Source organism: Eleutherodactylus coqui, chromosome 10, assembly GCF_035609145.1.
Source record: "Eleutherodactylus coqui strain aEleCoq1 chromosome 10, aEleCoq1.hap1, whole genome shotgun sequence".
In the NCBI taxonomy this organism is placed as follows: domain Eukaryota; kingdom Metazoa; phylum Chordata; class Amphibia; order Anura; family Eleutherodactylidae; genus Eleutherodactylus; species Eleutherodactylus coqui.
Window position 1 is genome coordinate 30099697 of NC_089846.1, and position 12366 is coordinate 30112062.

General features: G+C 43.7%; 1 protein-coding gene across 2 annotated transcripts in view; it reads left to right on the forward strand.

The window, feature by feature from the left end:
• Nucleotides 1-12366, forward strand: part of PBX3 (PBX homeobox 3) — a 218760-nt gene that overhangs the window by 171953 nt on the left and 34441 nt on the right. For both annotated transcript variants that reach the window (XM_066580761.1, XM_066580760.1), the window contains exon 3: nt 10810-11051. In XM_066580761.1, the coding sequence (XP_066436858.1) occupies nt 10810-11051 (242 nt within the window). The remainder of the gene's footprint in view (nt 1-10809; nt 11052-12366) is intronic.

Below are 12366 nucleotides of genomic sequence, written 5' to 3' on the forward strand. Positions count from 1 at the left end.
ATCGCTGCTTAGAAATTCATGTTCGCTTTTCCATACTTGGCATTAAAGAGTTAATAGCGCCGGCCTGATGCGCTAGAGGAATTTAAAGGGGAAATTTTTAAAAAAAAGGGGGGGGGGGTATATTAAATTTTTGAAAATGGACACAACACGATGATTTTACCAAATTCATAAGCTACATTGTTGGACAAATGTAAGGTAGAGATATATTGTGTGGAAGGGGACGCTTCAGAGGCATTTAGGTGGGGCTGGCTGATTTGGCCTGAAACTAAAATCTAGATTTAATTTTTTTTTTTTGGTTTCTTAAATCTCTTTTAGCTTTTTTAAAATCTTGATTAATTTTTTTTCCATTTTTGTTGTGAAACAAGGTAAAAATACCAAGACGCCTGTTCTTCCATAAGAGGATCACATACATAGAAATGCATTAGTGTGTGCTGATTATCAGAACTGAGTGAAACAATCCTGGTAATCAGTACTTATCAAGGAACTAATGTCTATATGATTCCCTTAAGGAAAAGAATGGGGTATAAATTAGTTATATATACATGAAGGATGGCTTTCACCCCCCCACAGTAATTAAAGCCTCCCATGTACTATTCATACACACCCCATCACAACAGCTACCATACACTGTCCTCTCCTCCCTTATCATAGCCTCCATATTCTTTTGCCTACCCCCTCATCATGGCTTCCATACACTTTTCTCTTCCCATCATCACAGCCTCTATACACTGTCCACTCCTCCATCACAGCCTCCATATACTGTTGTCTACCCATCATAGCCTCCATATACTATCCTTCCCGTAGCCATCACAGCCTCCATACACTGTCCTTCCCCCTCACCACAGTCTCTATATGCTGTCCTCTACCCCTCATCACAGCATCTATATACTGTCCTCTACCCCTCATCAAAGCCTCAATACACTGTCTTCCCTCCAGTCATCACAGCCTCCACGTACTGCCCTCTACCCCCTCACCACAGCCTATATGTACTGCCCTCTACCCCTCACCACAGCCTATATGTACTGCCCTCTACCCCTCACCACAGCCTATATGTACTGCCCTCTCACCACAGCCTATATGTACTGCCCTCTACCCCTCACCACAGCCTCAATGTACTGCCCTCTACCCCTCACCACAGCCTATATGTACTGCCCTCTACCCCTCACCACAGCCTATATGTACTGCCCTCTCACCACAGCCTATATGTACTGCCCTCTACCCCTCACCACAGCCTCAATGTACTGCCCTCTACCCCTCACCACAGCCTCAATGTACTGCCCTCTACCCCTCACCACAGCCTATATGTACTGCCCTCTACCCCTCACCACAGCCTATATGTACTGCCCTCTACCCCTCACCACAGCCTCCATGTACTGCCCTCTACCCTCTCACCACAGCCTATATGTACTGCCCTCTACCCCTCACCACAGCCTCCATGTACTGCCCTCTACCCCTCACCACAGCCTCCATGTACTGCCCTCTACCCCTCATCACAGCCTATATGTACTGCCCTCTACCCCTCACCACAGCCTCCATGTACTGCCCTCTACCCCTCATCACAGCCTCCATGTACTGCCCTCTACTCCTCACTGTCTTCCCTCCAGTCATCACGGCCTCACCTCTTGGCATCCTGTGCACCCCACTTTCCCCAGCCCTATATTGGCCCCACTTTTACAATTCTAAAGCAGGGCCAGCTCCAGAGTTACTTGGGCCCCGGGGTTGAAATAAATTACTAAAGGGGCCCACTGTGATTCTATGTCCCATTGTGCTCCCTGAGTCATTTTCAGGCTCTGCTGTGCCTTCTTAGTATTCTATGGGTCTCATTATGCCCCTCAGTAGTTTATAAGCCCGACTGTGCCCCCTTAGTAATTTATAGGCCCTACTCTGCCCCCCTTAGTAATTTATAGGTCCTGCTCTAATCATTTATTGACCCTGCTGCGCCCACTTAGTAATTTATAAGCCCTGTAGATGCAGGTACAATTGATTTCAAAGAACGAGGACCGGATTGATCCCATATCTGAGTGGGCCCCTCAGGTGCAGTAGGCCTTGCCACTTGCTCTTGTTTGCAGATGCTGATGTCAGCCTAGTTATAAAGCTAAAATTGTGTTGCAGGAAAATGAGGATTAATTGAATTAATTGCTCAGCCATAGAGTTAAGAATCGTTTTCACCGCCCTTACTGAAAGCACCATGCAGCGCTTTTTCTTCCGTCCCAAAGTTGGCCAGCTATGCGGAAAACGAGTCAATGGGGTCCATCTGGGGCTGACAAATAAAAGCACTTCCTAGTTGTGTAGTCTGCTGACTGCCTACAAGGGGCCATGTGATATACCAATGAACTATTTGCTTGGCCTCTGCACTCGTTCACCAAGCTGATTTCTGCAGGAGACAGACAGCTCCGTTCTCACTCTAGTGGTCAGGCTTGGTATTACACCCATTCATTTCAACGGGAACTTGGCCTGCAATACCAGGTTTGACCACAGCAGTGGAAAAGGAGCTGTCCGCTTCCTGCAAAAATCGGCTCAGTGCACCAACACATCAACTTAGTGATTGTGGGGGTCCTGGGCGATGGACTCCCACTGGTCAACTATTGATGACCTATGCTAAGGATAGCGCAGCGATAATTTACAACTGGAGAATCCCTTTTAAGGTATAATTTTTCTGAGATTCATGACTCCTACTGAAATATTCATGTGCGCTGGTCTTACTGCCACTTTTGCATGCCTCACATTGCTCCTCCTATACACAGAAAGGGTAAACGGAGAAGAAAATGTAGAAGAAAGAATTATTGATTCCAACAGAAGAAATACAAGTTGTTTAGACTCACTGCATAGTAAATAAGCAGCAACAGGCTAAAACCAGATGTAGCAGCTAACTATGCCTCCCTATGTAAGGGCAGCACATTCTAACTACATGTTCGACTACCACTCCATTCAATCTCCATGGCATTGCGGAAGGTGCAACAAAGCTGCAGTAAGGAGAAAAGTCAATTTTGGGATAAACCCTTTATTTGGGGTTTCCTAGTCTTTGACCATCTAAAAATCTGTTGATCCACACAGAAAAATCAATTTAAAATGTGGGTTAAATTTTAAAGTCTTTTCAAGGAAATGAAAATTTGTTTAGACATTTCAGAAATTAACATTATAAGCAGGCGATAAGCTGAGCTGGGACCACCGACAAGAACAGGACTCCATTTTTAATTTGATTAAAGGGGTTTTCCAGTGTACAATTATTAGTGGCAGTGGGGGGACAAAGTGTCTAATGGAGTACAAAACATACATGCTCACCTCCCATTACTGTGCCGCTGGCCACCGCGCCAATCCTCTGTTTACTTTAGTGGCTGTGGTGACGTGGGTTGTTTACCCACATGACCGCTGCAGCCAATAGGAGGCTGTATCGGCATGTCATCAGTGATGTCCCATAAGCCTGCCTCGGGGCCTCAACATTAGAAGCCCACATGACCGGTTTACATGATGCCACCCAGCCTTCTGGACGGGCGACGTCACCTGTCAGATGCCGTGGTGGCGGTCCTGTGCCACGGTGATTATATTTCTTTCATATAGTTTTGGGCATGGGGGCAAAAACTATATATAAAAAAAAACAACTCAGAAAACTCGTTAAAGGATTGTTACGAATAGGATCTCCCATAGAATAACTTGGCGTTCTCTTTAAGGCGTTACGAAGAATCCCATTTTGTGTATGAGGTTTTTGGGCAGACCTCCTACCTTTTCGACGTGCCAAAAAGTTGAACCTGAAATCCACTGCTGAAAGCGGCCCTTTATGTGACAAATGCCCCATTGGCTTCCACAACAACGATGAAAGTTTGCACTGAGATCAGAAAGGGCGAAAATCAAAAAATATACATCTGTTCTCCACAGTTTTTGGCATCCTAGCGCTTATTGATTTAAATCTGGCTATTCAGAAAACACCCTCCGACCCTCCTCGAAAGACGACGCCATTACTCTGATGTATCTTACCCCCCGTGATTAGCTGCCCTGTCCCCCGAGAAGATGGCAAATTAAACATGGATATAATTGGCAAGTAGCAGTCATAGGTTTGATAGAATACATCCTTCATCATACATCTTTTCTTCTGTCTGCCATGCAATCACCGTAAGGAGGAAGATTCGCACCAAACCGCGTAGAGAGAAGCCAAGTAATCATTTTCTTCCCCTCTCTCCTTGGTTTCCCAAATTGAAGCAGACACATGATAAAAATGTCAGCCCCACTCGGCACGTCAGGCCCCTAACAGGATTACATGTCAGCCCTTAATGCCTGGCTGTGTTTCCCCCTCACCATGAATGGCTGCATTATTGCTGGCGGAAAGTTCCGGTAATATATAGTAAGAGACAAGTAGCTCTTTATGGCCAGTGATTATTCGCTTTGAATGAAACCTGTGATTTATGTCCATTTAACTGAGCAGCTCCTTGTAAAATTCCCACCGCTGCATTTTTCCTCAATACAGAATGACTGAAGCGAAAGTGACAAGCGGCTTGGCGTGGAAATGTGCAGAGCGCTGCGGTGTTATATTTAATATACCTGACACAGGAATCGTGTACAGTTGACTAACCCTTGCTTTGCCAAAGGCGAAGATGCTGGAACTACTGGGGTTCATTAGTTGGACGCTTGTAAACATCACGGCTCTCCGACTCAAGGTGGCCATAGACAGCATGATCATTCACGTGAGCCAACTGCGATATGCTCATCGATGACGGCAATGCCATTGTCTGACCGAGAATATATCAAATATACTTCATGGTAGCTATATATGCCTTTCTGTCGGGAGTCATAGATATGCCGGTCAAATGGCAACACCTTTTCTTGCCAGAGAACTTAGATTCTTTAAAGGGGTTGTCCAATTGTATACTACTGATGTTCTATCAGCAGAATTGACCTTCCATAATAAATCGGCAGGGGTTTGTCAACCAGGCACTTAGTTGTTTGCCGAGTCGGTGTATTCATACAATGAGCTGATTTCTGTAGGAAGCAGAGAGCTCCGTTCCCACTGCAGTGGCCAGGCTTGGTATTGCAGGCCAAATGCTCATTCATCCCAATGCAATCTGTGCCTGCAATACCAAGCCTGGCACAGATTGCATTGGGATGAATGAGCAATAAGCCATGATTTTATGAGATAGGAGCAACCTTTAAAAGACTCCCTACTAAAGATGAGCGAGCACCCAAATGCTCGGGTCCACGTTATTCGCGTCGAGCTTTTCGTAAAATTCAAGAGCTCTATCCGCGTAACCAACCCCATTGACTTCAATGGGAGACTCGAGCATTTTTGTATGGGACCCGCCGGGTCTCTCTCGCCAGCCAGCCAAAAAAATTGCCGTTGACGCGCGCAGTGGGGAGGGGCAAAAACTGGAGCGGGGTCGAACACGGCGTGATGCTCGCTCGAGTAGCGAGCACCATCAAGTATGCTAATACTCACATGAGCATCAAGCTCGGAAGACTTCACTCAACTCTACTCCAGAGATTCTATACAGGTCTTCCTGTGGCCATTGCATCCGGAAAAACCATGGACAACCCCTCTAAACTCATGACCTAGTCTTGGGAGAACCACTCTAGAATTTTGCTACTATTGCCCGTCTCATTTAGTATGAAGGCTATTTTTTATGCTCACTACATGATGGGATTAGGGTCAGTACGGTTGCAGCTTTTATTTCAAACTCATCTTGGCATCCATAAAAGGATTTGGTTGCGTTCTAGTTGGCAGACATGGGATGCCCTACACGTTCACCTTAACTTCCCAGGTGAGCCCACTGATTGTGCAGCGCAATATTGTTCTGATGGAGGCGAGCCGGCAGTCCACACTCCGCAGGGTGCTAATCTGTTTATTTATAATTCAAAAGCATTGCCCATATATTAATGAACCCTTAATGAGCCGCTGAAAGGAGTGAGATGATTACATTTAACCATACCCTGCAATCAGGAGGCACCCGGAGTGGACGTTTTAATGCAGCTTTACAAGAGTGGGAGCGGGTATTACTGCGAGGTTAATATTCCAACTGACCTCAACTTTTATTATTTGGTCTGGAAACGATCCCTCCTATTCAGACCCTTTTATCTATTAAATAGACAGGGGAGGCAGGTGTTTGCATGCTGAAAAATACTTAATTAAGATTTGCTGAAAGATACCCGGCGACGGATGCGAATTCCACACTTTCCGTGATCTGTGACAAAGAGATTGCCAGCGCTACACAAAACGTTACTGTCAATTACTAACTAACATTTGTGCCGTTCTGGATCCCAAACTGATTATCTCACAGCCGAATCTGTTACATTTAGGAAACTCGCATGGGACTGATAGTATAACAGAACATAGCCCAAGCTAAATGCAGGTATATCGGAGATAATTATTCTCTGGCAGCCTTCCCTTTGCTGTGTTAGTCGTGGAATAAAGCAACTTCAATATGCAAGCTGCATTGGGGGGGACACATCTTGTTTATTACAACTATATATGCCACATATTCATTTCTCTGCTGCAAATGAGTCATTTCCACTCATTGCCATAATAAAATAACCCTATGGATAAAGTTATACAAAGTCTCTCAATTCAATGCAAGGAGCTAGAAGAGAGTAACATAGTATACTAGGCTAAAAAAAAAAGACAATTATCCATCCAGTTCAGCCCTTGTTGATCCAGAGGAAGGCAAAAAAAAACAAAACAAATGAGGCAGAAGCCAATTTACCCCATTTTGGGGGAAAAAAAAGTTCCTTCCCGACTCCTTAATGGCTGTCAGAATAATCCCTGGATTAACATTAATGAAAAGTTCTGACCTGACTCCAAGACCAGCCGTCAGAAGATACCCGGATCAACAACCCTTTTGGGTATTTACTGTCTATATCCTGTAAATGATTATTCTGTAAAAGTATAGCTTAGCAAATATATAGTATGATGTACCTTAGCATTTCACCATTGGCTCAACAGAAGAATGGTAAGGATAGCCTTTGGACGGGGTTCCTTGGGCCCACCAGAGGTGGAAGGCCCTCTCTCTATCTATACAGGGGTACATTCTTTTTTAGTGTCATTGCTATGTTATCATTGCACACACAAGACATACACTATCCTAGCAAAGGTAATTGGGACACCTGACCAAGAATTATATATGTATTACTACTTAGTGGGGCTCCTTTGGCCCATATGACATTGGCTGCTGTCCATGGCAAACTTTCTAGTGACGTCTGATACACTTCACAACTGGTATTTCCCTTCATTGAATGGAATAAATTCTTCATTGAAAGGCAATGTGTGCGCAAGGAATGAGAAGATTAGTTTGCTCAATACACCAAGAGAAAGCTTCATGGGCAGAGAGCAAGGAAACGGGTGCATGTTAGTATATAAATGACACCCCAGACTCAGCGATCCCAGTGCTACAACCCATAACCTTATTTATGAGGCTTAGATTCTCTTCAAGGGTATGCTCACACGACACATTTTTGCAGAAGTCCACATCCCATTACATTTAGTTGGACTCTATATATTTCCACGCATGTGCAGATTTCAAATCCATGTTCGGAAATGTGGAAGTGACGTGTCATTTCTTGGCATGGATTCTGTGCAGAATCTGCGTTGGATATTCCATATGCAGAGTTGCCCATTGAAAAGAGATAAATCCACATGCAGATCAGCGGCCAGTTCTTTCCATAGCCATGGCAGAAATCTGCAGCTCAAGTACGGGTGTCAACCGCTGTTTTAGAGGCGAATCCATGCTGAAAAATCTGCATTGCATTCTGCCGTGTGAGCATAGCCTAAAGGCATTCAAGACCCATCCTTAAAAGTGTTGCCAGAGATCCTGGCCAGTGGATTCACATCCATCCCGGAGATTACTGAAACAGAAGCAAAGGTGGATCTTCTTGTTGTGCTGCCATGTGGAACTCATGACGGAACAATTCTTTGGAACTTCAATTTTAATTTATGTGAAAAGCAAACAATGCCTTTTGAAGTTGGACCGACTTCTTCATCAGGGGATAAAACACAATGCGATTTAGTTTTAAAGGTTTGCTGGAAGCAACATATGGACAGGGGAAGGTCACAGGTCAAATTGAACACCACTATGTTGTGGCTGTATAAAACCAAGAAAACAGCCTATAATCTAAATAACTTGATAAATAAACTTGGACAGTATAGTACTATAGTTTGGAATAAGAGAACAGAGACAGGCAGACTCGATGGTGGTCGGAGTGCCCAGAGATTCGTTAAAATAACTACCAAAGACAAAGAAAATAATCTGTTCACTTCACAGCTTCAGATGGCAGTCTACCACTGGGCTCAATAATCTGTGTAGGATAAAAAAAGGGCTCGTGGGTTCCTTCAAGTACCATTCATTCATTCATTCAAGTTCATTGCTCAGCACAGTTTACCTGTTGATGAACCATCTGCCCTCTGTTGCGTTACTCTTTATTTGCATCTTTTGAGTATTTTTGTGCATTTATTACATCCAGCTCCTATTATATACTACAGCTCTTTGAGTTATATTGAATGTGATTATAAATTACAAGATGGAAGTCACTGGAGCACGTCTAGGGAGGTCCAGGGGGATCCAATACAACTTTTGTATCTTGATTTAAACAGATATAAAGAGGCTAATTGTTCTGGGACGTCCTTCTATTTCTGTCCTTCTGCAACTTTAATGAAAAAGCTGATTTGAGACGATCTAAACACTTAGTGTTTATCCAGATGTTACGTCCCCCATAGTCGATTGGAAGAATTTTCCCTAATTTTTGGCCAGTGACCTCTCAAGTAATATAAAACAGTGGATGAATTTTAGGCAAACAGTGAAATGCAGAAATGCTGAGACTGATAACTAGAAACTTACTAGGAAATGGCATTTATGCGAGGATTCATGGGACCAATTAGCTGGCATCTTTCACAATTTTTCCCCTCTGCATTCTGTGTATCCATAGGTTAGTTCTCTCTGAGCTGGTGGGAGGAGTCTAGCTGTTATGTTGGGTTCTATACAATGTGTGAGCCCTTCCCCAAATAGATCTCTCTTCTTTTTCTCTGTTCTCTATAGACTTCAATGGGCAGGATGAGTTTTCACCCTCCTTCACTTCTTGTTATCTGTTTTATCTGTGTTACTAGAGACAGGAATCACTTGGCAAAAAGCAATGAATATCAGATTAGACGAAAGGGAGACCCCTAATGGCCAGCGTTGTAGAGTGTTTTTTCAACATAAAAAACATAATTTTAGTAAACTTTTTGTTTGCAATGTTAGTGACCATTTAAGCCTTATCTTATTAATAAGGTAACCCTTCCCAGCTCTGAAGGCCAAAATTATATACAATATAGTTATATATGGAAAGATTTATTCTGAGTTTTCTTGGCTTTTATAATGCACCCCATGATATTATCTGCCTTAACAGCAGCTATCTGGCATCGGTTGCTACTAGTGTTGAGCAAACTGAGCCAGTAGAACCCTGTTTCGGGGTGAACTTTGCTAAAGCTTGGATTGACACAAACCCGAACTGAGCTTTTTAGTAAAGTTTGACCCAAGATAGGGTTCTACTGGTTCGGTTTGCTCAATACTAGTTCTAAGCATTGGGGTATGACACTGCCTAAGAGCCATAAAAGCCTTGTATGACACTGAGTGTTTTTGGCCTCATACTTTTATGGCTCTTAGATAGTGTTCTGCACCAGTTTTAGGGCTTTTGGTGAACATTCGGTTCAAACGAATCCAGATCAAACCGAACCCTTTGCAAAAGTTTGCCAAACCTGACAAACCAAACTTTTTAAAAGTTTGCTCATCACAAGTTGCTACCATTGAGCTTTTTACCTATACGAGGTAAATATACCATTCTGAGTTTAGCAGTTATAAGCTTCATAATCATCCAACCCATGTAGCGGGTGGGCTCCAGCATGGGTTTACTCCACCAACCAGGGGGTGGTGTGAAACGACACAGGGCTTCCAGGCAGTAGCATTTTCTAGTCCCACATTAATGCAGCCATTCTCCTTCTCTAAGCCTATCCCTTCTTTTCTGAGATGGAAGAGAGTGGTCGTGTAAACCAACATAACGGGGACCAATTCTTTATTTTGTCATGGGTTGCCTCTCCTCTGTAGGCACCTTTATGAATTGTCATCTGCCGACTTTTATGGTGGAGCTTCATTGATTTATTGAGTATAGGTATACTAGAGGGTTATGGGATTATAATGAAATTAGAGATTGATTTAAAAGAGTGTGTGCTCCAGAACAGAGAGCCAGGAAATCTTATTGATTACTGAGTGACTTGAGTTGAAAGGATTTATGACTCCCTCCACAGTAGGTGCACATAGCATGGATTTGTATGCCGTAATGGTTGACGGTGGTCAAGTGGAGGCTCTGAAAATGAGTTTGCTGCATATGAACAAAGCCTTACAATCCACTCTTATATTTGCTGTTTGTTATTAACCACATACTCATATGCTAATACCCCTGTTTCCCTGAAAATAAGACATACCCTGAAAATAAGACATAGCATGATTTTCCAGAGTTTTTGAGGATGCAAAATGATTTTTCAGGCTTTTTGAGGATGCTTGAAATATAAGCCCTAATTCAAAATTAAGCCCTGTTAACAGTTAATTAAAAAAGTCAATTTAAATAGTGTCCACGCAGCTATACATGTAAAAAAAAGTTAAACCTTTTTGAACAAAAATTAATATAAGACACTGTCTTATTTTCGGGGAAACACTGTGTTTTTAGGTGAAATACTAATCTGGATTTATTTAGCTTTTTTTGCACCACCACAATTGGCCTCTTTGTTAAATATTCTTTATGTGAGATCTGACAATCAGCTAGTCGTCTCATACTAACATCATCCTTTCTTTTAAACCAAAGGTCTCAGCATCCGAGGGGCACAGGAAGAAGACCCCCCAGACCCACAGCTCATGAGATTGGACAACATGTTGCTGGCAGAAGGCGTATCTGGACCTGAGAAAGGAGGCGGAGCTGCAGCAGCCGCAGCGGCGGCGGCAGCATCAGGCGGAACCTCAGACAACTCAATAGAACATTCCGACTACAGAGCCAAACTCAGTCAGATCCGACAGATTTACCACACAGAACTGGAGAAATATGAGCAGGTATTCGGGCCAACTATATTCTACATCGCACTGTTTTACGATAACTAGGAAAGACTTGTCAATAAGACTCCGGGTGGCACATCTAGTTACTGAGGTTATATATGGTCGGTGTTTAAAGGGGTTTGACTTGTGGGGGCCTGGTATGTCTGGTTCTGTAAAAGTGAACCAGCAGGACAGAAGGTGATTGGGGATTCTCATATTTTCTATACAAAAGAATGGAGAATACCCAACTAATCCGACTAGCACCTCCGACTGAGTTCAGTGACAAGGGCCGTATGTTTTTTGTATATAACACATTCTATGTTTGTCTGTCTAGAATCTCCTTACTACCCCTTACTGATTAACACATTGAGGAACACATGCACTCACCTGTATTAAAGGGATTCCTGTTTTTACCAGCCATGGTTGCAATGGAAATACATCTCTATATGAGAAGCTGGAGGGGCTGTGAGCATGGAAACAGATGAGCTGGTTTTGCAATGGTCTTTTCCCTAAAAGGGTATTCACAAGGTAAACCCCCTCTGGTCCCGAGAATGGGGGCCCCTTGTCCCTCTTTCTCATCGCTATGCTGCACCCACCCAGAATGATGTCAGAATAAATGGAGAGCCAGTTGTGCATTATGTGGTGCTGCACCATTCATTTCAGTGGGGCTAAAGGAAATGGCGAAGTACAATCACTCAGCTATCTCCAGCAGTCCCATTGAAGCTGAATGGCGCAGCGCCGCACATGCAGGACCTCCACTTCATTTAATCTCCTCCTTGCTGCAGGGGCTGCAGCGAGCTCGCAGGGAGGAGGAGAGAAGGAAAAGTAACCCCTTGGATTTGGTGGGAGTCTCAGTGGTGAGACCCCACTGATCAGACTTTTAGCGCCTATCAAAGTCACAGCACAGTCACAGTAACTTTGGACTTAAGGAAACAGCGTATTTCACTTCAGCGCACTGTTTTTGTGACTCCCATTCATTGGGAGTTATGAAAATAGTGTAAAGCAGCTCCACTCGTCTGTTTCCATAATTCTGACCATCCCCGACGGATGCGGGCCCCAGCGGTGGAATTCATATTTTGTGGCCTATCCAATCTCAGTGTGGCCCACAGGAAAACCAACACCTGGCATGTCCTGTGGATATGCCATAAAAGCTGAAGATGGGAGTACCCCTTCAAGGGCTCATTCACACGAACATAAATATGCTGCGAGTGCATGTTTCACGCAATTTTTGGACACATGAAAAAAAACGCAGCCTGTCCTATTTTGGTGCGTATTACACACCGAAATAGCCCATTGAAATTAATGGGCTTGCATACGAATGCAGTAAATATGC